Source organism: Balaenoptera borealis, assembly GCF_965194805.1.
Source record: "Balaenoptera borealis genome assembly, chromosome: 10".
In the NCBI taxonomy this organism is placed as follows: domain Eukaryota; kingdom Metazoa; phylum Chordata; class Mammalia; order Artiodactyla; family Balaenopteridae; genus Balaenoptera; species Balaenoptera borealis.
This window is the reverse complement of record NC_138874.1, coordinates 103,076,832-103,101,063: the sequence shown is the minus strand read 5'-3', so window position 1 is coordinate 103,101,063 and position 24,232 is coordinate 103,076,832. Positions and strand designations below refer to the sequence as shown.

The 24,232-nt window shown below is 44.3% G+C and overlaps 1 protein-coding gene across 15 annotated transcripts in view; it reads left to right on the top strand.

Moving 5' to 3' along the window:
- ABLIM1 (actin binding LIM protein 1) overlaps positions 1-24,232 on the top strand; it is a gene marked incomplete at its 5' end in the record, with an annotated part of 334,066 nt that overhangs the window by 218,880 nt on the left and 90,954 nt on the right. For all 15 annotated transcript variants that reach the window (XM_082407810.1, XM_082407808.1, XM_082407807.1 and 12 more), the window contains 2 exons: positions 11,331-11,457; positions 13,010-13,103. In XM_082407810.1, the coding sequence (XP_082263936.1) occupies positions 11,331-11,457; positions 13,010-13,103 (221 nt within the window). The remainder of the gene's footprint in view (positions 1-11,330; positions 11,458-13,009; positions 13,104-24,232) is intronic.

Here is a 24,232-nt window from a genome sequence, read left to right as displayed (position 1 = left end):
ATGTCAGTAACTCGAAACGGATTGTGGCCGGTCAATAGTTGTCAACACAGATGTCTGGTTGGAACTTGGCAACACTGAGCAGCACAGGTGAAGAGCAGACATTCAACAATGTCCACTTGCTAGATGGACGCTCTTATCACTACTAAATGATGTGGCCTTTTTAGTCAAGGAAGGGTTTTCAAATACCCAAACCCCAAACCCCTTATACCTTAATGATGTTAAAACTGTAAGCCAAGTCTTGTTAAAAAAAATAGCATAGGGACTGTCTGGATTTTTTTTAAATTGATGGGTTACAAATTCAAGGGCCTACCAAAAAAGGGCCAGGCTGGTAACATAGGTGCATATGCTCAGTTCAAGCTTGAAAACAGGTGGCAGTGGACATTTAGACCCTAGGGGGGGATGCGAACCTTAGCAAACTGAAAACATCTGTCCTGTCTAGGGTGGGCACCCACTACGTGCCTCCCACAGTTATTCCCACGAAGGAATCCACGTGCCAGAGGCTGATCAGACGTGTTGAAAGCTTGTGTCAAAGGCAGCTTTTTGACCTCATAGAATCTGACCCATGTTCAGGTCACACTTCTCTTGTCTCCGCTTTCTCTCTTTTTGGGTAGAACAGCTGTTCTCTGGTATTCTGCATTCACCATTTTATTACACAAGGTCATGTGAAATCCACATCCTGTGGGAGACATTGAATGACAAGATATGATGTCATTAAATTCAGGATTCAAGTTAGCCAAACCCTGGAACTTAAATTGGGGGGTTTTGTTTGTTTGTTTTCCCTAAAGCTCCTTATATTGACTCCTGGCCAGGGATAAAGTGCCTCTAGTTAACAGTCTATTAAAAGGACACCACTTGAATATAGAGTCTCCAAAATCTTATTCTACTTTCTATTAATAACAACCTATGTCTGTTTTCAGTGTATTTTTTGCTTTGTTTGCCTGGTGTGTCTTCTTTCTGCTGAAATAGATGTGTCTGGGACAGATCTTGTTACCCTTTTTAAAAATTATTTCTTTCCTTCTGCCACATCTCCTAGGCTAGAATGAGAAAAACTCAAAGTTGATGACTAATGATGTGCAATTTTTGACATGGAGTGATGTCTCAGACACATTGTTCCTTTCTAAGAATGTGTACATTCAACATGCAAAAAGTATATATAACATGCATCCATAATAGATTTAAATTAACAACAACAAAACACCCAGCAAAAATTAATTAGCCAGGGGCTACGGGGAATGTTGAATGTTCGTTTTCTCTCTTTCCAACTGCTCAGTTGTTATTATTTTTTAATTTGCAAGCAGGAAAGCAAGGACAGCTTCTGGTTCTGGATCCCGTTTGGGCCATGTGGATTCCTTGCCCTCTGTTCTTCTGATCTGATTCATCCCAGGGCTGGATGGAAACCCAGAGGGCAGAGCCCACCCAGGGACAGCTTGGGGAGCAGGAGTTCCTGAGGGTTCCACCTGTCATCCAATTCCCAGATTCAGATGGATAGAGAGGTCACCTGTGGCCCAGAACCTGCTTGGGAAAAAGAGAAGGAGCTGGGAAGAGAGTTGGTAGAAATATATGCTAAGAGGAAAGAATTAGTTCATTCATTTTTTTTTTAATATAAATGTATTTATCTATGGCTGCATTGGGTCTTCATTGCTTCGCGCGGGCTTTCTCTAGTGGTGAACAGGGACTGCTCTTTTTTTTTTAAAATTAATTAATTAATTTATTTTTGGCTGTGTTGGGTCTTCGTTTCTGTGTGAGGGCTTTCTCTAGTTGCGGCAAGTGGGGGCCACTCTTCATCGCGGTGCGCGGGCCTCTCACTATCGTGGCCTCTCTTGCTGCGGAGCACAGGCTCCAGACGCGCAGGCTCAGTAATTGTGGCTCACGGGCCTAGTTGCTCCGCGGCAAGTGGGATCTTCCCAGACCAGGGCTCGAACCCGTGTCCCCTGCATTGGCAGGCGGATTCTCAACCACTGCGCCACCAGGGAAGCCCCGGGACTACTCTTCATTGCGGCGTGCAGGCTTCTCATTGCAGTGGTTTCTCTTGTAGAGCACAGGCTCTAGGCACGCGGGCTTCAGTAGTTGCGGCACATGGGCTCAGTAGTTGTGGCTTGTGGGCTCTAGAGCGCAGGCTCAGTAGTTGTGGCTCATGGGCTTAGTTGCTCTGCAGCATGTGGGATCTTCCCAGACCAGGGCTCAAACCCATGTCCTCTGCCTTGGCAGGTGGATTCTTAACCACTGTGCCACCAGGGAAGCCCGGTTCATTCATTTTGATTCAGTCAGAACAGAAACAATGGCTCTCTCCCCATCCATCAATTCCTTGATCTCCTCTGCAGCCTCCTCCCTGGCAAGCCCTGCTCTGGCCCTCCCAGTACGGTTGATCCATCTTTGCCTCCTGCCCCCAAGATGCCCAAAGACAGGGAGACCTCTCCCGGCAATGAGAGACATCACTCTGCATGGGGGACAAAAAAGAGAAAGCTAGGCTTTAAAGACAACACTGGGGAGATGGAGAGAAGATGGGGGTGGGAGATTTGATCTCTGCCTAACTGTCTTCCCGCCACTGGGATTCCTCTCTGTGTCACCAGACATTGCTCTCTGCCTCCTCCTTCATTCTTGAAATACAGTCCATCCCTGTTATTTGCAGATTCTGTGTTTGCCAGTTTGCCTACTCGCTAAAATTTCTTTGTAACACCAAAACAAATACTCCCGTGCTGACCCAGCAATCCCACTACTGGGCATATACCCAGAGAAAACCATAATTCAAAAAGACACATGCACCCCAATGTTCATTGCAGCTCTATTTACAATAGCCAGGTCATGGAAGCAACCTAAATGCCCATCGACAGACGAGTGGATAAAGAAGATGTGGCACATATATACAATGGAGTATTACTCGGCCATAAAAAAGGAATGAAATTGGGTCATTTGTAGAGACGTGGATGATCTGGAGACTGTCATACAGAGTAAAGTAAGTCAGAAAGAGAAAAAAAATATCGTATATTAATGCATATATGTGGAACCTAGAAAAATGATACAGATGAACCGGTTTGCAGGGCAGAAATAGAGACACAGATGCAGAGAACAAACGTATGGACACCAAGGGGGGAAAGCGGTGGGGGTGGGGGTGGTGGGATGAACTGGGAGATTGGGATTGACATGTATCCACTGATGTGTATAAAATGGATGACTAATAAGAACCTGCTGTATAAAAAATAAATAAAATTCTAAAATTAAAAAAAAAAAAATACTCCCACACTTTTCTGGTCATTCACAGACAAGCGCAGAGCTGTGAAAAATGTGAGTAGCCGACTTCACCTGCTCCTAGCTGACCTGGAACATGGGGACACTCTGCCTTCTTCTTTCAGCTCTTACACTGTAAACGTGTGTCCTCTTCGAGGTCTATTTAGGGCAGCATTTTTTGTATTTTTGTGCTTTTTTAAATTGTGGTAAGATTTTATAACATAATATTTATTGTTTTAACCATTCATAAGTACACAATTCAGGGGCAGTGAATACGTTCGCAACATTGTGTAACCATCACCACTCTCTACATCTCAAACTGTTTCGTCATTCCCAACAGAAACTCCGTACCCATTAAACACAAACTCCCCCTTCTGCCCTCCCCCCCAGCCCCTGGTAACTTTTGTACTACTTTTCATCTCTATGAATTTGACCGCTCTAATTACTTTATATAAGTGGAATCATGTGGTGTTTGTCCTTCTGTGTCTGGCTTATTTCACTGGGCACAATGTCTTCGGGGTTCAGCCATGTTGTGGCATGTGTCAGAACCTCATTCTTTTTGTGGCTGTATAATATTCCATTGTATATATATACACACCACACTTTGTCCATTCATCTGTTGATGGACTCAGGTTTTTTCCACCTTTTGGCTATTGTGAATAGTGCTGCTACAAACATGGGTGTACAAATATCTGTTCCAGTCCCTGCTTTCAGTTCTTTTGGATATATGCCCAGGAGTGAAATTGCTGGGTTATATGATATTTTTGTGCTTTTTGTTGCTGATTTCACTGCTTAAAATGCCCCAAACGTAGTGATGAAGTGCTGGCTACTGTTCGTTCCCAGAAGGCGGTGAGGTGTCTTATGGAGAAAATATGTGTGCAACATAAGCTTCCTTCAGGTATGCGTTATAGTGCTGTTGGTTATGAGTTCAGTGTGAAAGACTCAACAGTATATAGTAAGTGAAGTGTCTTGAAACAGAAACAAAAAAAAAACCCTATATCTGAAATGATTTTGTGTCTATTTTTCATCCACATGTATAGCCATGAACTTATGTGCTTATCTTTGTTGATGACAACTAGAGTTTCTTTTTTTATTCTCATTTTTAAAGAGGGATTCCAGGGGAAGCTTGAATTTTCTGGAACTTATATGGACAACAGTATCAATACTGAAACTTGATATTTTTATTCTTAATTTTTAAAACTTTACAGTAAAGGAAGCAAATACTCTGAATTGACTTAAAATCGCTATGGACATTTTATAACATCTCAGTATCTAAGCAAGCATCAATTAAATGAGTGAAGTCTCTCTCTAGTCCCTACTACGATTTACATTATTTTCACGATGATTCTCTGTACCCACAAGTGAACCTCATGCTGCAGCTCCATGATGGCTGTTTTTGCTCATTGACAGCAGAAGAGGCAATGACCAGGGGAACAAATGCATGGTTGGAGCTTTAAACCCAGAAAAGCCCTGTAAAGGCCTGGGTTCATGTTCAAGTGCATTTGAGAACAGTCGATTTCCACTCTGCAGTTAATGGGGAGCTGTTTATCTGTGTGACCTTGTGCAAAGCTTGGGCCCACCCTGGGCCTTACTGTCCTGTGTGCAAAATGAAACTTTCACACCAGAAGTCTTCAAAGTCCCTCTGGAACTTTGTGTGGATAATCGCTGTCCCTCCAGGTTAGCGGGAGCCCCAAGGGAGGACTGAGATAACGTATGCAAGATCTTTTCAAAGTTAAAGCGTGAATAATAACAACAACAATAATAATGTTAATAGGACGATGATGATTGTGGAACCAGAGAAACCAAAATGCCTTTTCCAGAGGCTCACAGTGGGTCTTGGTTATTTGTTAAGGGGAAGATGAAATGCAGGTTTTCTGAGATTATTGCAAGTGTGAGGACAGACATCGATTGTTTACCATGTGCCCGACACTCTGCTGGGGGATTACACACATGTTCTCTCCACTCTCATGACAGCCCCAGAAGGTAGGTATTGTTCATCTGCCCGTTTTACAAATGAAGAAACTGAAGCCCAGTGTTACCTAGCTTGCCCAAGGTCCCTTGGTTCCGTGTCAGAGCTGGAATTTGACCCCAGGTCTCTTTGCCCCTGAGGTCCTTAATCCCTATGCGTTGTACAATCAGCGTATAGAATGGGCCAGAACACTAGTGGGACAAAACAGTAGTCTTATTTTTTTCTGTTGCTACCTTTATTATCCTCTATCAGAGCTCCCTTTCTCACCCTTAATAACATCTTAGGCAGATCCCATAGCTTTCTGGTCACTTTCAGCTCTTAAAAAGTCCAGTATAGTCGAAAACTTTATTCTCACGTCCACATCAGAGCTGCACCCTTTTCCCAGCTCAGGCCGGACCCAAATAGGAGACCTGCAATGAGGAGGGGGCACAGCCTCTTCTACTTCTTTACTCCTTCCTGTCCGGCTTGTGGCTCCTTGGGAGTCCGGGCAGAGGGGAGGGGGATTAGAGGTACAGAGGACAAGGTGTTGTAACTGTTGTCTTTCAGCTAACTCTAGGGAGAATTTTTAATAGGACCCATTTTGAGTTCCTTGACAAAAGTGTGCAATTTCTGGCTAACCTGTTTCAACAGACCCCCTCCATCCTCCCCAGCCTCAGGTCCTACTCCTCATGACCTCTTACTAATGCCTGGCAGGCAGCTTTCTCAGGTGGGTTCATTCAAGATGCTTGGGCGTGGGTACCAGCCACAGGACACAAGTGCATCCCCAGTGAGCCAAATGGTGGCCATGCACACCTCTCCCACTTCTGTCTTCTCCTTAGCCTGCCATCAAGAGGAGGGGCTCCAGCCGGCTTCCTGCCTTCCAAATCTTCCGGACTTAGCAGGCTCCAGACTTTTCGTTCATGAACGCTACCAAGCGCCAGGACAGTCCGGTCAATTTGTCCCAAGAACTCTAACATCAAGCTCCTCATGGATCCACAGGAGCACCAGGGCCTGAGCACCCCCACTCAGTAAACATCTAGGTGGGGAGCGGGAGGCTGGTTCCCCCCCCTCTCCCGGGGTCCTCTAATCCCTCTCACAGCAGAGGGGAGGGAACACCCCATTCCTGCTGTGTGGACAGCTCCCTGCCCACTCTCCTCCATGCCTTTGTGAATTTCTGATTTCAGAGGTAGGGAGGCAGTAGGGGTTGAGAGTCATCAGGTAGATTCTACTATCTTTTGGTAAATCCGGCAAGGATGTTCCTAGCCACCTGCTCTGGAAGACGGAAAATTTATCATCATTGTTTTCAGCTCTAAGACGATACATAGCCCAAAATTTCAAGACACTAGGAAAAGTCCCATTCCATATTCTAGAAGCTTTGGTCGCAGATGGGTGGCTACTGTGAATGGCAGCTTCCACCTCCACTGATGGTTCTAGGCATGACAGAAGCCTGGGAAGGCAGGGATGATTGGGAATTCAGTTACCACGAAGTTCCCTTTTCTGTAGCTCCATTTCTCAGCCTTCTGTTCCAGAAAATCATCTTCACAGAGTAAGACATCTTTTTGGCTCTTACCCTTTCCAAATGGGAAATTCTAGGAAGGCAGAAATCGTTCTTAAAAAGAACATAGCTATCCAGGCTGACAGGACCTTAAAGGCAGCCCAAGTGATGACATCTTTCTTAACATCATGAGAACACAGGTTTCCTTCCAGAGAGCCATTTGTTACCTTCTTCAACTTAAGTACTTTTGAAGCCCAGGTGTCCATGGCCCTATGCCGAAAAAGAAAAAAAAAAAAAAAGAGTGAGATTAAAGGAGACAGACAGGATCCCTATTCTCAAGGATATTTATTAACTTTGAACAAAATGATATAAATATGGAACCAGGTGTGTACATGGATATTAGTTTAACTTGGACATAAGTAGCCAAATCCCTGCTTTTCTCTTGGCTCCTGGTGCCAAGAATGAAAGGCTTGGGGGCAGAGCGTTTAAGGCTGTTGCAGTTTTCTTCTGTTTTCACATTTGGTCGTTGTGCGTCCCTGATAGAAGACCAGCGAGTTGCTAGAGGGTTTGATTTCCTTGATGCTGCTCCATATTCACCTATTTCTGACTTTGGCAGTAATTCCAGTGCCAATCACCAGCTTTCTATATTTATCAGCAGCTGCTTCAGTGATGTGGAAACAATTTTCTCAACAGCTGAAAAACATGAAGATAGAGACGAGGACATTTTGTTCTTTATAAAAGAGCTTAGTTGGAATGAGCATAGGAGACACAAACCATCAGCACAAATCTTTTTATCTCAGCATCTTTTCCACTTTCCCCAGCGTGACATCAGGATTAAGGAGAGTATAAAGTTTTGTCCAGAGAGGAACGAATGTGTAACCTCTGTGGAATACACTGGAATACTTTGAATCAGCTGGGCCAGTATCCTACTTTCCAGGAGGCCATCTTTGTTGATTTGCTTGATTTATGTCTTAAGGTTTGGGATGAAGGAGCCTCATCCCCAGCCTTTACTTCCAGCCCAGTTTCACCAGCTGGCTGGCTCTAGGTGGTCACACTCGGTGAATGCTTCTTCATGAAACATAATCAAGGTCAGTTGAAGAACATGTGCCCTCCGTGGAACACTGCAGGGTGTAGAGGATCTGAGAGGTTCAGGACACCACCTGTGAGGTCAGAGGCTTCCAGACTGCAAGGCAGTTTGACTCCATGACTGTGAGGAATAATAAAGATTGTGAAAAACAACTACTGTTTCAAAACAACTATGCCATGTCTATAAAACGCTCACACGATGCCTGGTTCACCAAAGCCCTCAGTGCAGAATGATCAGAGAGGTCATTATTGCACTCAAATTGTCTCAGCTGCTGTCAGAGCTCTGGGGTATCTGGGCATTAATGTGCTTATAAAAAGAGCAAGACAGAATCAAGAAACCTGGTTTCTAGTCCCATCGGCTGCTACCAAGGAAAGGGGAACCACGTGGAGCGCCCAACAGGTACCAAGCATTCTAAGTGTTATATGAAGCACTTCATGACGCGGAGTTTCTCTTCTTCCTCGCAGCAACCTGAGAAGTGGGTCAGCATTTCCCAGATGAAGAAATGAGGGGTCAGAGAGAATAACTTTTCCGAATTAGAGCCCAAGCGTTCCTAATCCTAAAGCCAGCCCTCTCGCCGTCCCCTCACCTTTGATCTCCCTCAACCCCAGTGCTATGCAGGGGAGATACCAAACAGCCCCACCGACCTTCTTGAGCCTGTCTTCAGTTGTAGAATTGAAAACCTATCTCTAAAGTTTATTTTCTGCTTTAAGAATTCTATCAACCAGCATCTTCCGTATTATTTTAAATCCTTATTGCCACCTAGTGGGCATAATCTAATCAGAAGAATGAAGAAAATTTTCAGTTCACTTGGATTAAAACCTGCCACTTCATCTTAAATCCATATTGTGCTCCTGACCTTTAAAAATTGTATTTATGAGCAAATATCATGGCCTTCCTTTCTTTTTTTTTAATTTATTAATTTATTTATTTTGGCTGTGTTGGGTCTTCGTTTCTGTGCGAGGGCTTTCTCCAGTTGCGGCAAGCGGGGGCCTCTCACTGTCGCGGCCTCTCCCGTTGTGGAGCACAGGCTCCAGACGCGCAGGCTCAGTAGTTGTGGCTCACGGGCCCAGTTGCTCCGCGGCATGTGGGATCCTCCCAGACCAGGGCTCGAACCCGTGTCCCCCGCATTGGCAGGCAGATTCTCAACTGCTGCGCCACCAAGGAAGCCCCATTTTTATCTTTATAGTAAACTACCAGATGAGTGGTCCCCTTTGAAAGATTTTTGGTGAGTTGCTGGGAATCGTGTAAATCCCAGCTTTTAAAAAAAATATGTAACGCTTTGTGACCATATAATACACACTCAGCTTATAATGGGCTATACTTAAAGAAATTCTAATCTGCAATATTCATAACTTGTATAGTAGATATACTTTTAACTTTATAAATATTTTGCTCAGCATTTTTTTACATTCTCGTGATAAAAAAATATGAGCTTATGTTATGCATACTGTTTTACAGCTTGCTTTTTTTTTTACTCAATCTATTTTGGACATCTTTCCTTGTCAGCACACAAATCTACCTCATTCGTTTCAGTGGTATGTAGTATTCCATTATTGACCATACTGTAATCAATGTAACCAGTTTCTCATTAATGTCCACATAGGTTATTTTCAGCTTTATTGTTACAAAAATGTGGTAGAGGATGAATATATATTCTTCAGGGGATGGACATACACGTACACTCACATGCACATTCTTTTGCAAATTTATTTGTAGAATAAAATCTTAGACATGAAATTGCTGAATATAAAGGTTATGTAAATACCCACTGACCAGAGGTCACCAGAAGCACACCTGTAATCAATAAAAAAAAGTCAGGTGTACTTAACAAACCACAGCAAGGGAGAAAACGAGAAGAATTGTGAGCTATCTCTGGATGACATTTAGAGGAACTTTTTATAGGATTTGGGCTTGTGCTGGGTACTGTTAGGGAAGTTCTTCTAGAAGGAGAGAGAATTCAAGTTAGGCTAGAAATGTCATTCTTAGTACAGGAGCAGCAGTCACAGATGTGGTCAGAAAAGGGGTGTGTGTAATCGTTTTGTGTACCGATTATTCCGTGAGTGTTTTTTATGATCAGTTGGGGACATCATGAGCAACGTGCCAACAGTGCTTTCTTTCACTTTCTCAGGTACGTTGATTTTACAGAAATTGCTTTACAGAAAGGTTGTACCAATTTACAGGCAGACCTCGGAGATACTGCCTATTCGGTGGGATCAGTTCTAGACCACCACAATAAAGCAAATACAGCAATAAAATGAGTCACATGAACTTTTTTGGTTCCCCAGTGCGTATGGAAGTTATATTTACACCATTCTGTAGTCTATTAAGTGTGCAAAACATTATGTGTAAAAAAGCAATGTACATACCTGTATTAGAAAATACCTTATTGCTGAAAAATGCTAACCATCATCTGAGCCTTCAATGAGTCTTAGCGGGAATACCAAAGATCACTGATCACAGATCACCATAACAAACATAATAATAATGAAAAAGTTTGAAAAATTGGGAGAATTACCAAAATGACACATGAGACATGACATGTGAGACATGTCAAAAGAGACATGAAGTGAGCAAATGTTTTTGAAAAGATGGCGCCAATAGACTTGATTGAGGTAAGGTTGCCACAGACCTTCAATTCGCATTATATTTGAAGCACAATAAAGTGAAACACAATAAAATGGGGTACGCCTGTATATTCTTCTGGGTTCTCTTAAATATTCCATTTCCCTAACAACCATGTTTTTAATAATCAGAATAAGGGCAATTGTAATAATAGCAAATGTTTATAGAGCTCTAAGTCCTTTATTTCATTGATTCCTCATCAGAGAACTTGAGACAGGCACTAATAGCATCCTGGCTTTCATATGAGGAAACCAAGACTTAGAAAAGAGGAGAACCGGCCTGGGTCACGTGGCTAGCCAAGATGAGCTGGGGTGCAGAACCAGGTCGTCTCATTCCAGGGCCCACACTCTTTACCATGAAGAAACACGTTCTCCTCTATCTGCTTCACAGGAGCCTGTCACGGAGAATCGAAAGCTAAGGAATTATGAGCCATTGAATTGATGATCACAAATCTTCGAAGGTCTGGTTTAGGCTGATAAGGAAGTAGAGTCCTGTTTACAAAAATGAGACTTACGGGCAGCCTTCCAAGAGTCCCATACATAGTGTTAGAGACGCATCCAGCATGGGAGTGCTTAGCTACTCACATGGGCCCTCAATTAATAAAGGCCGATGAGAGCTTTCTTAAAATCACAGCCAAGACGCTATAATTAAATATTCTCTGGGCCGGCTGGAGCTCAGAGGGTATTTAAATCACCCCCAAGGAAATAAACTGATGAAGGACCTCCATGCCCTTGGATCCACGGAGGTTTATGACGTTCGCATCCTGTGTGAGGATGGGGCCTGCGAGTCTGCTGGGGAAGGTTTCGAGCAGGGAGAGAACGCAGAATGAAATTGTGCTTAAGTAAATATTTATTGAGGGTGTGGTGGGTGCACACTGGGGTTCAGAGCAGGCCTGCATGCTTGGATTTAGCAAAACAAACGTAGAGTAACCACTGGTGGCTGCTTTTTTCCAGATTGTGCTGGCTGTGGACGAGATATCAAGAACGGGCAGGCGCTTCTGGCTCTGGAAAAGCAGTGGCACTTGGGTTGCTTTAAATGCAAGTCCTGCGGGAAGGTCCTCACCGGGGAGTACATCAGCAAGTAAGACTGGGGCCTGGGGCGTGGATCCTTTCAGCAGGGATGGGGCCGTCTTGGGCCCCCTGTAGGCCCTGCTCTCCGGGTCTCCACCCCATCCCATCAGACATAATGAAAAACATTCACATCCCACAATCAATATGAACTTTTTGCTATAAAACTTTTGAAGAGAATTTTATTCTTCTGTTGTTGCCTACTATAAGTTTAATGAAATATTCATCATTGCCTAATGTAACAATGAAGCTGACATAACTGTAGGCTGTATGTTGTAACCAATTAAGCATTTAGTAATTTTACTTTTGCTAATTTTTTTTTCCTATTTGGAACTAGTAAACCTTTACCCTCCTTCTAGGTCTCAGACATATTTGTAGACACCCCCCCCCCAAAAAAAAAAACCACTCAGGGTCTAGGCACGGAGCCCATTAGGACCACCAGGGAATAGGTTCATTAGAGTCAGATGCTGGTGTAGATAATAAAGCAGGTGAAGTTTTTGTTTTTGTTTAATGTAACCTGGAAAAACTAGATACAGTGGTTACCTTTCAAATTAAGGAGGAGGGACTTCCTCGGTGGTCCAGTGGTTAAGACCCCGCACTTCCACTGCAGTGGGCGCGGGGTTTGATCCCTGGTCAGGGAATCAAGATTCCACATGCCGTGCAACAAGGCCAAAAAAAAAAAAAAAAAAAATTAAGGAGGAAAGAATGAGCATGGAGCGGGGGGAGGGTCCAGTAGCAGTGAGGGAAAGTTGTCCCCTATCCACTTTAAAAAATGGTCTCCAACCAGCACCTATTCAAAACAAATTTTAATGAATTTTAACGCAGGAATATAGTGAAACAAACAAAAGAAGTAGCTTAGGCCCCACCCCCTAGAAATCCAATTCTGCAGGTCTGGGGTGAAGCAAACACCAGTATTAGAAAGAGAGAAACTGCACAGGTGATTCTGATGCACAGCCAAAGCAAGAAGAGAGAAATGCGCGGCCTTTAACACTGACGGCCGTGCAGCGCTAGGTAACTGGGCTGAGTGGCACGTTTTAACTCTTCCGTGCAATGGCACACATAGAACATGATATTTTTCACTGTGTCCTGAGGGAAATGAAGGAGGTTGCAGGAGGCTGAATGAGAGGCCCTGGACCCCTAGGGCCCCTGAGGGCTAAGGGGATGGCGTCTCCATGCTGTTGGGAGCTCTGGCATATGAGTCAGTGAGCTGGTGGGGGATGAGGAAGAGGGACCCTGGGACCACAGCTGAAGCCCATCTTGCAGCTGAAGCTGCAAGAGAGAGAGACTCCAGGTTTTTGCTAGTTAGGTCTGAGGCAGTCCGGGAATCAGCAGCCGTAACCCTTTGGCTGTTATTTCCACGTGGCTTGGAGAACCTCAGCGTTCTCCCTGAATCATTTGGTTTTGTGGGCTTTGACCCTGTCTGACCAGGTCTCCAGGCACGTGAGCGCTGGGTGGGAGAGAAACAGCTTCTGCTACCGTTCTGTGCAGGAGGGCGGAGAGAAATGGGGTCTGGGTGTCTTTCCTGCCCTCGGCCTTCTCGGGAGCTGACGCTCTTTGTCCTGCAGGGATGGCGCTCCGTACTGCGAAAAGGACTACCAGGGGCTCTTCGGGGTGAAATGTGAAGCCTGCCACCAGTTTATCACCGGCAAGGTCCTGGAGGTAAGTGACAGACGGTCTTCCCTCAAAGCTCCCGTCATCTTCCTCAAGGCCCTGGAAAATACACAGGGGTCTCTTTTCCCATTTTTTTCCATCTTCTTCTCACATGTGGAGGAAAGAGTAGTTGTAGATGACGAATCACTTAGAGACCTACTGTATGGTGCTGTCTTCTCAGGCAGTGCCTACTGAGTGCTTGTGTGGAGGAAATTGGAAGGACGGGGAATTTGAGGGAAAAAAAGAATGAAAAAGAGTCTGTTAAGAATTATGTAGTAGGAAAGGTTATATTAAACTGTTCTTTTTTTTAGAAGTCAGAAAAGAGGAAATGAAGAGCGTGCTAGAGCCATGTGTGTGGGTGGTACACCTGTGCGTATGTGTGCCCGCATGTCTGTGTGTGCGTGTACACGTGTGCGCCCTTGTGTGTACACGTTGGAGTGTACAGACTCAGGGAGCAGAGGCCCCACATTGAAGCTAAGAGACGAAAGAGTCATTGGAGGTGAGGGCGTAGACTTCCCCACCCTTAGAGAACCACATCCTGTGTGACCCAGAACGCCCTGTGGTCCAGGCTGAGCCGAAGCCTGTCAGGTTCAGGTGTGACTCTGCCTCGCACCAGGGAGCGTGGTTCCTGCTTTCTCAGCAGCGGCCCCACCAGCTTCTGCCTCTGGGCTGAGCCGAGCTCCTCCTGGGCCGGGGCCACCTGTGGACATGAGGCCAGAGGTCAGAGAGTCACTGCCTGGCTTCTCGTAGGCCTGTGGGGTGTTAGCACATTCCCATGGAAGAAGTAGAGATTGCCTCACACCCGTCCCGCGTCTCAGGGCGGAGAATGTGCGCTGAGCAGAGGTGAGTCAGGACGCCCGGTGGAGTCCTTGGAAGGTAGCTGAACAACTTGTCACATCGCTTCAGCAAGACACCAGGGCACTGAATCCACTTCATCTCATTCAAACTTCCCAGCAGGGTATGTTTCAGGGACCCAGGACTGAATCCGAGAGTCCCCCAAGGTGTCACTGGGCAGCTTCTGTGGGATTTTACCAAGTTCGGGGTAGCCTTCCTAATCCCACAGCAAGCTCTGCAATGCCTTCCTGTCCGTGAAGTGCAAAAGGGGGCTGACGTTGGCTCTGTGCTGAGACCTAGTCCAGCTAATCGGATTTGGGAGATAAGGAAGTGCGTGTTGTCAATGCGGTTGCCTCTGACTCAGGGGAAGGGTGTTTCGGGAAGAAGGAACAGCAATGGCAGAGGCTCAGAGGCAAGCACAAGCACAGCACACCCAAGAAACAAAGTCATTTGGGCAGGAGCATGGCTGAGAGAGATGATGCTGGAGGAATGGGAGGGGCCCGAGCGTGAGGACCTCGAAAGTCACATTCAGGAGTTTGGCTTTACCCTAAGAGTGGTGCGAAGTGTTGAAGTGATTGTGGCTAGAGTGTCATATGGCTGGATCAGACTGTTGTGTGAAGAATAGGTGGGTGTCCTCAAATGCATGCGTGTGCCCCCATGTTCACGGCAGCTCTGCTCCCACCAGGCAGAAGGGAAAACAGCCCGGGAGTCCATGGATGGATGGATAAACACAATGTAGTATATATAGACAATGGAATATCGTTCAGCCTTTAAAAGGAAAGAATTCTGATACAGGCTACAACATGCATGAACCTTGAAAACATTATGCCAAGTGGTAGAAGCCGGTCATGAAAGACCACACACTGTATGCTTCCATTTAGATGAAATATACAGAGGAGATCGACCCCTAGAGAGAGAAAGCAGATTGGTGGTTGCCTGGAGTTTGGGGTAGGGACGGGGGATGGGGAGTAGCTGCTTATTGGTACCCCCTTGGGGCAATGAAAATGTTTTGGAACTAGATAGAGGTGGTGGTTGCACAACCTTGTGAATGTCCTAAATGTCACAGAATTGTTCCCTTTAAAATGGTTAATTTTATGTTATGTGAATTTCACCTCAAATTTTAAAAAAATGGTGGAGACAGGGAGGCCACTTAGGAGAGCTTTGGACACCAAACAGTGGTGGCACTAGCTGGAGTGACACCTGAGAAGTAGATGCCCACCACCACACACACACACAGCCGGGGGTCGAGGAGGAGTTTCCATGGCCTTTCCAATAAGGCTTTTATTGCCAGCCCAAGGATACTTCAAGGCTGGGTTTGGGGCCCAGGGTGATGCACATCCCTAGGAAAGCTATTGGAGAAGATGCATGTGACCCATCCAGAGGGTAGCTTAAAATCCAGCAGTCTCATCCCAAGACACAAAGTACAGTAGTCCTCGCCTGTCCTCTGAATGTGCCCCTCGTCCCTCCACAGAGTGAGGAGCCCTGAGTGGGGCCTTACAGCATTTCCTTGGCTTCCCAAGTTTGATCTGCTGCACAGGTCTGAAATAAACCTGTAGAGTTGGGAGCAATTAGGAAATTTCATTTTAAAACAAGATGGAGTGTAGACTTACTGTGATGAACCATGTGTAAAAATACCGAATCACTATGTTGTACTCCTAAAACTAATAGAATATTGTCTGTCGATTCTAATTCAATAATAAACAAATAACTAAAACACCAGAACTATAGCAAGAGAGGCGGGAAGACAGTGAACGCAGCCCCCAGCTTGAGCACCACATTTGTAGACAGCGTGGATGGAAGCAGCTATCTCCTCAGGCCAAATGTGGGACTATGTCCCCTGAGAATAGTTAGGGAGGCAAAAGGACTTGTGAGGGGTGTTGATTATCTTCAGATTTAGTTCAACAGCTGTAGGAAGGAATCTCTACAGTAAAACTAGATGCTGTTTTGAAGACACATGCTGTTCTGAAGACACATCTGCTTACTCTGGTTTCTCCCTGGAGGCCCGAGTATTCCAGTGTTTGCAGGGGCTGTGAGGGCCCCTCACCCAATTGGCTTCAGGCCTCCGTGAGGGCCATTGATGAGGACGAAGCCTGGGACGCTTTCCACACAGAGGTGGGGCAGAGGTGGGGCAGAGGTGGGGCTTTTGGGAGCAGGTTGCAGCGGGGTTCTGGGCAGATTCAAGACCCACCCTGTGGGCGTGCCATCCCCCTCAGATGGGTGTGTGATCTAGAAAAATGTGCTGCACAGTGAACAGCTGACATGTGACAGCTCGTGAGTCAGCCTGGCTGGGTTCCCAGCACAAAACTCTGCCCTCCTCCCTCTGCCTTTTATTCTCTGACCCACTGTAGGTAAAGCATGATGATTCTGGATTTGTTGTAAATACTGTAATCCTTGCTTTTTGGGGTGTTTTTTTTTTCCTGTTTTTAACGTTATGGTAAAATCCACATAACATAAAATGTACCATCTTAACCATTTTTAAGTGTACAGTTCAGTGTATTACATAGATTCATAATGTTGTGCAACCATCACCACCATCCATCTCCATAACTCTTTATGACTTTGAAATCTGTACTTATTAAACAGTAACTCCCCATTCCCCTCTCCCCACAGCCCTTGGCAGTGACCACTCTACTTTCTGTCTCTATGAATTTGACCACCCTGAGTGTCTCATATAGGTGGAATCATACAGTATTTGTGTTTTCCACTGATGGGCTTATTTCACTTAGTATAATGTCCTTGAGGTTCATCCATGTTGTAGCATGTGACCGTATTTCCTTCCTTTTTCAGGCTGAATAATATTCCATTGTATGGATGTACCACAGTTTGCCTATCCATTCTGTGATCTTTGATTTTTTTGGTTATGTTTTTGATTGATTTTATCCATAGAGATTATAAATGTATTATTAGTTCCCTGTGTCTTTTGTAACAGTGGTGGCTTAAAACCGCAGAAACTTATTGTCTCACAGTTCTGGAGGCCAGAAGTCCCAAACTGAAGTGTCGGCAGGGGCTGTGCTCCCTCCAAAGGCTAGGGGAGGGTCCTTCCTTGCCTCTCCAGCTCCTAGTGGCTGTGGCTACATAACCCTCATCCCTGTCTCCATCTCCACAGAGCCTTCAACTCTGTGTCCTCTCCTCTCTGTGTCAAACCTCCCTCTGCCTTTCTTTTAGAAGGTCACTTGTCATTGGATTTGAGGTCCACCCGGATCATTCAGGATGATTCCCTCCTCTCAAGATCCTTAGCTTAATTACATCTGTAAAGACCCTTTCTCCAAACATTCACAGGTTCCAGAGATTTGATGTGGATATATCTTTGGGGGGGGGCCACCAGTCCAGTAAACCTGGGAAATTACACAAGTATCATCCTGGTGAAGGCTGGAGCTCTGGTGTGGTTTTTTTTTTTTTTTTATCTCAACAGGTTTTATTTATTTATTTATTTATTTTTAAACATCTTTATTGAAGTATAATTGCTTTACAATGGTGTCTTAGTTTCTGCTTTATAACAAAGTGAATCAGTTATACATATACATATGTTCCCATATCTCTTCCCTCTTGCGTCTCCCTCCCTCCCACCCTCCCCATCCCACCCCTCTAGGTGGTCACAAAGCACCGAGCTGATCTCCCTGTGCTATGCGGCTGCTTCCCACTAGCTAGCTATTTTACATTTGGTAGTGTATATATGTCCATGACACTCTCTCACCCTGTCACAACTCACCCCTCCCCCTCCCCATATCCTCAAGTCCATTCTCTAGTAGGTCTGTGTGTTTATTCCCGTCTTGCCACTAGGTTCTTCATGGCCTTTTTTTTTTTTTTTTTTCCTTAGATTCCATATATATGTGTTAGCATACTGTATTTGTTTTTCTCTTTCTGACTTACTTCACTCTGTATGACAGACTCTAACTCCATCCACCTCATTACAAATACCTCCATTTCATTTCTTTTTATGGCTGAGTAATATTCCATTGTATATATGTGCCACATCTTCTTTATCCATTCATCTGTCGATGGACATTTAGGTTGCTTCCATGTCCTGGCTATTGTAAATAGAGCTGCAATGAACATTTTGGTACATGACTCTTTTTGAACTATGGTTTTCTCAGGGTATATGCCCAGTAGTGGGATTGCTGGGTCGTATGGTAGTTCTATTTGTAGTTTTTTAAGGAACCTCCATACTGTTCTCCATAGTGGCTGTATCAATTTCCATTCCCACCAACAGTGCAAGAGTGTTCCCTTTCCTCCACACCCTCTCCAGCATTTATTGTTTCTAGATTTTTTGATGATGGCCATTCTGACCAGTGTGAGATGATATCTCATTGTAGTTTTGATTTGCATTTCTCTAATGATTAATGATGTTGAGCATTCTTTCATGTGTCTGTTGGCAATCTGTATATCTTCTTTGGAGAAATGTCTATTTAGGTCTTCTGCCCATTTTTGGATTGGGTTGTTCGTTTTTTTGTTTTTGAGCTGCATGAGCTGCTTGTAAATCTTGGAGATTAATCCTTTGTCAGTTGCTTCATTTGCAAATATTTTCTCCCATTCTGATGGTTGTCTTTTGGTCTTGTTTATGGTTTCCTTTGCTGTGCAAAAGTTTTTAAGTTTCATTAGGTCCCATTTGTTTATTTGTGTTCTTATTTCCATTTCTCTAGGAGCTGGGTCAAAAAGAATCTTGCTGTGATGTATGTCATAGAGTGTTCTGCCTATGTTTTCCTCTAAGAGTTTGATGGTATCTGGCCTTACATTTAGGTCTTTAATCCATTTTGAGTTTATTTTTGTGCATGGTGTCAGGGAGTGTTCTAATTTCATACTTTTACATGTATCCGTCCAATTTTCCCAGCACCACTTATTGAAGAGGCTGTCTTTTCTCCACTGTATATGGTTGCCTCCTTTATCAAAGATAAGGTGACCATATGTGCGTGGGTTTATCTCTGGGCTTTCTATCCTGTTCCATTGATCTATATTTCTGTTTTTGTGCCAGTACCAAACTGTCTTGATTACTGTAGCTTTGTAATATAGTCTGAAGTCAGGGAGCCTGATTCCCCCAGCTCCATTTTTCGTTCTCAAGATTGCTTTGGCTATTCGGGGTCTTTTGTGTTTCCATACAAATTGTGAAATTTTTTGTTCTAGTTCTGTGAAAAATGCCAGTGGTAGTTTGATAGGGATTGCATTGAATCTGTAGATTGCTTTGGGTAGTAGAGTCATTTTCACAATGTTGATTCTTCCAATCCAAGAACATGGTATATCTCTCCATCTATTTGTATCATCTTTAATTTCTTTCATCAGTGTCTTATAATTTTCTGCATACAGGTCTTTTGTCTCCTTAGGTAGGTTTATTCCTAGATATGCTATTCTTTTTGTTGCAATGGTAAACGGGAGTGTTTTCTTAATTTCTCTTTCAGATTTTTCGTCATTAGTGTATAGAAATGCAAGAGATTTCTGTGCATTAATTTTGTATCCTGCTACTTTACCAAATTCATTGATTAGCTCTAGGAGTTTTCTGGTAGCATCTTTAGGATTCTCTATGTATAGTATCATGTCATCTGCAAACAGTGACAGCTTTACTTCTTCTTTTCCGATTTGGATTCCTTTTATTTCTTTTTCTTCTCTGATTGCTGTGGCTAACACTTCCAAAACTATGTTGAATAATAGTGGTGAGAGTGGGCAACCTTGTCTTGTTCCTGATCTTAGTGGAAATGGTTTCAGTTTTTTTCTGGTGTGGTTTTAATTGAACCCTCGCTAAGCATCGGAGGTGTCCTAAGGCCACTTCTCTGGGTGTGGTTTTACCTGAGATACGAGCAGACACTGGAGGGAGATTTGAGAAGGAGGAGGGTCCCTGGACGATGATCAAGAAGCTCCAGGCTCAGCTATGTCACTAATTCCTGAGTGATTTTGGACAGATCGTTTAGCCTCTTTGAGACTATCTTCATTTCACAGGTAAAAGGAGTGGCATGTAACCTCTGAAACTCTACCCTGTTCTAAACTTCTCTCTCCGTTATTCCTTAATATCATAAGCCCTACCCATTACATTGGCTTGAGGGAGTGGGGAGGAGAGCCTTCATGTGTTTTAATGAAAAGGGCTCCAGGGGATAGGAAATCAGGGATTTACTCTTGGATCTGGAAATCACAGCTATGTGACCTTGGGCAGCTCACTCAATTTCTTTGAGCCTCAGTTTTTTCTTTAAATACAAGCATTAAAAATATATATGTAGGGCTTCCCTGGTGGTGCAGTGGTTGAGAATCCGCCTGCCAATGCAGGGGACACGGGTTCGAACCCTGGTTTGGGAAGATCCCACATGCCACGGAGCAACTGGGCCCGTGAGCCACAACTACTGAGCCTGCGCGTCTGGAGCCTGTGCTCCGCAACAAGAGAGGCCGCGATAGTGAGAGGCCTGCGCACCGCGATGAAGAGTGGGCCCCGCTTGCCACAACTAGAGAAAGCCCTCGCACAGAAACGAAGACCCAACACAGCCAAAAATAAATAAAAAAAAAAGAAAGGTAACTGAATCCTCCAGCTAAGGTGTATGCCCCAGTCCCTTTAAAAAAAAAAAAAAAAAAAAAAAAAAATATATATATATATATATATATATATATGTAAATCCAAGACTTGGACCACTTGACTCCTAAAGTTACTTTGGTTCTAAGGATCTGAGTTCTGTAATTCTCATGTCTTAGATCTAAGTGGTCAGAGCCAGCAGTTCTTTTTTTTCTGGAGAGATTTTCTGGAAACTGGCCTGTAACACTCAGCATGTGGCATACACTCAGACTGTAGTTTTATTTTTCATTAGCTTGCTTTCAGTTTTGTAAAAACTTATAACTTATATTTTGCTATAAGTGGCACATATTTTAGAGCTCTAAAATATGTGCCACTTATAGCAAGTGGCTTGCTATAAGTGGCACATATTTTAGAGCTTATGCTAATTAACCTAGAAATTCAGGAGCATTCTGAAGATGTTTACAACCTGCCTCCTAACTAAGAAGTCCAGAAGCAGATTCGTGTGAGACACTGGAGTGTGCCGATAGTCTTCTATCTCCATCTCCACCTCTAAACGTCTCTGAAGCAACCTTCCTCCTCCTGGTCCTTACTTCCCTTCCCTTCCCCCACCCAGCTCCCTTCTGCTTTAGCAGCTTAGTGGTAACAGGACATGACATGAGACTTCAGACTTAGGGCACAGATGTCAATAGACGTTGGGGACATCCCTTTGGTATGAATTTCCTTCCATCTTTGGTGAATGGTCCTAGGAGATCTCTGACTCCAACAAACTCCCTTTCCTGGGTTCAGGTGGTTACCTGCCAACTTTCCCAAGAAAGAAAGCAGCAACAAAATAGTTGCAAAATGAATGCAGTACAGAAAAAAAAAAAAAAAAAGCCAATGTCAAACTAGACACAGAAGTCTGGAGGGTAAAGGAAAAGGGCCCGTCCCATGTCCGCCCCCTTCCCTGTCCTGGGCTGTTCCATCTGCAGACCGAGGCTGGACTTGACTTCTCTTAGTCTGTTCTCTTGCACAACCCCCTTCCCCCAGGGAGCTCAGTGTTTACCGAGCGCTCCCGGGTTCCTTCAAGACCAGTGCTCTTAGGGTTGTCTGGCTCTGCAGGCATTGCCACCCTCAGCAGGCACCTGGCCGGCTGTGTGCCCAGCCTGCTGTGTGCTCTGGCCCCAGAGACAAAGGCCCGTGGTGTGTCTGCATTCCTCCCAGCGGAGGGCTGGACTCCTAGTCTTTCCCTGGCCTTCTTCCTCAGGTCGCCACACCCAGGAAATCAATCCTCCTGTCTTTCCAGAATGGCTGGTAGCCCACGCCTTTCTGTGGTTTGGTGTTTACTGTGCCACTTGTGCTCTCCTGGGAAGAATGTATGACAGGGTCTGTCAGAATTTGAATGCCTCGCCATGTAAGAGAGAGACCCTCAAATGTGGCCCAGGGCCAATCCTCCAGCCCCCTTAGTGCCATTCCATTCATACCTATGGCAACACCGTCCTGTCTTTATCTGTTAACTTGGAAGCCTTGGATGAAAAGACAGGACTTAGACTGGCTTTAGACCCCTCCTGCTCTACCCCTGCAGTGTAGGAAATGGAATCACAACATGAGTCAGCAAATCCTTTCCCTTGATTCTCCAAAGGATTAAAACCGATGGCTTTGTTTTGTTTTACCTTGTTTTGTTTTTACTTTTTTTTACTTTTTGATTAAAACTCCTTTTTCATAAAGCCCAAGGACAAATGTTTATGATGTTCCTGCGAAACTAATTCACGTTATAAATTGGAGGCCCTTGTCCCCTTCCTTCCTTTTGCTGTAGGTATTTTAAGCATGTTCTGCTGTAACAGCCACAAGCAATGAGTAGATCTTGTTCTGGGCTAAACTGTTACCTAGTGAGAGGAAATATAGGCTGTCCCAGGGCACTTGCATGGCAGATAATCTTTTTGTCACCATCGAAGATGTAATTTGCAAAGACAGACTGAATGGTGAAGTCCCCCCTTTCTTGTTCTATGTATGTCATATAAATGCAAGCAAGACTAACAAGCTGTGTTCATGCAGAAAACTAATTTCATTCTTCTCATTCTCACTGCACTCCCAGGAATTCATGCCTCCTTCCCCTTAATTGTGGACCCAAATATTTTTGAGGATCAGGGAAAGGAAAAGAATCAAGTAATATTTGTAGTCTTGGTTGAGATGGTCTCTGCCCCGGTGGACAGTGAACCACCACAATAGCCTGCTTTTGTATGATATATTTCACATTTACAAATGATCTCATAAATATTTAATCCTCACAACAGGCCTGTAAAGTGATGAAAGCAGTTCCTACTGACCTCCATCTACAGATGAAGCTGCTGAGCGCCAGAGACCTGGGGGCTGATTGGTAACAGAACCCAATTAGAAGCCAGGTCTCTCAGTTCTCAGAAGATAGGAACACACACCTACACACATGCTGCTTCACGATCCATCTGGCAGTAATCATTGCAGAAAACAAGTAATTAATTTGCCTCCCAAAATAACTTACAGAAGGACCAAAATTTACCATTCCTGGTGAAATGGGGAAAGTGTCTCATTAGTGGCCCTGTTATATCTATTTTCAGGACAGTAAACATTTGCTGCTTGTTTGGTTTCCTTTTTACCCATGTGAAATGTCACCAAAGGTCAGGGACCCTGCTCATAGAGTCTGTTGTATTATTTCCACACCGTCATGCCTCATTCTCCCTTGTCTCCTTTACTCAGCTGGAGGCTCCACAGGGCACCTGGCATGGCCTGTGGAGAATACTGTTGATGGGTGGTGCTGTCTCAAGTGAGGGAGCTTGCTTTCTTCACCAAGCTCTGGTCTAGGACTCCCCAGAGCTCAATGGAGAGTCAAGAAGAGCCTGGGAGGCAATTCCATTATAGGGACACCGGTCACCTTTCCTCATTTAAAATATAGCTTAACGATAAACTGCAAAAATGGCCTCATCTTAAATATGAGTTAAGCAAGATGTACACTATCCATACAATGGAATATTATTCAGCAGTGAAAAGGAATAAGTCCCTGATACCTGCTACAGCATGGATGAACCTTGAATATATTATGCTGAGTGAAAGAAGCTAGTCACAAAAGACCACCTATTATATGATTCCTACAACAGGCAAATCTGTAGAGACAGAAAGTCTATTAGTGGTTGCCCGTGTCTGGGGGGTGAGGGAAATGACTGTTAATGGGTATGGAGTTTCTTTTGGGGGTGATGAAATGTTCTTGAATTAGATAGTGGTGATGGTTGCACAAGTCTGTGAATATACTAAAAACTACTGAATGGTACACTTTTTTTAGAAGGGTGAATTTTATGGCATGTGGATTATATCTCAGTGTAGGTAGGTAGATAGGTAGTAGGTAGATAGATACACATACATATATGCATACATCTATCCATCTATGCAGAGAGATATTCAATACAAGGTGATAGAGAGGTTTGGGATCCTGTATTTCTCGGTTTCCTTATCTGTAAAATGAGGATACGATTGCTACCTCATAGGGCTGCAGGATTTGAAAAAGACATAAAAATCTTTGGCCTAATTAGTAGCTAGGTTAGTCCACTCCTCTCTCTCCCTCTCTTCTTCCTTCTTCTGGTCTATGATAGCTTAACTTATTAGGTATAAGAAAGTGGGTAAAGGACGAGAATGGGGATTAAGTCAATAAATGTCTTAATGCCAGATCGTGTACCACCTTCTTTCCTTTGTGGGCATTTAAAGTTTTATTCCCTCACTTGGTCACAGGTTGCCATCACACAGAACCATGCCCCTGATCATAGTGTGTGACTTGATTAACATATAATCTCCCCAGTGAGGGAAAGCCAACTGAAGT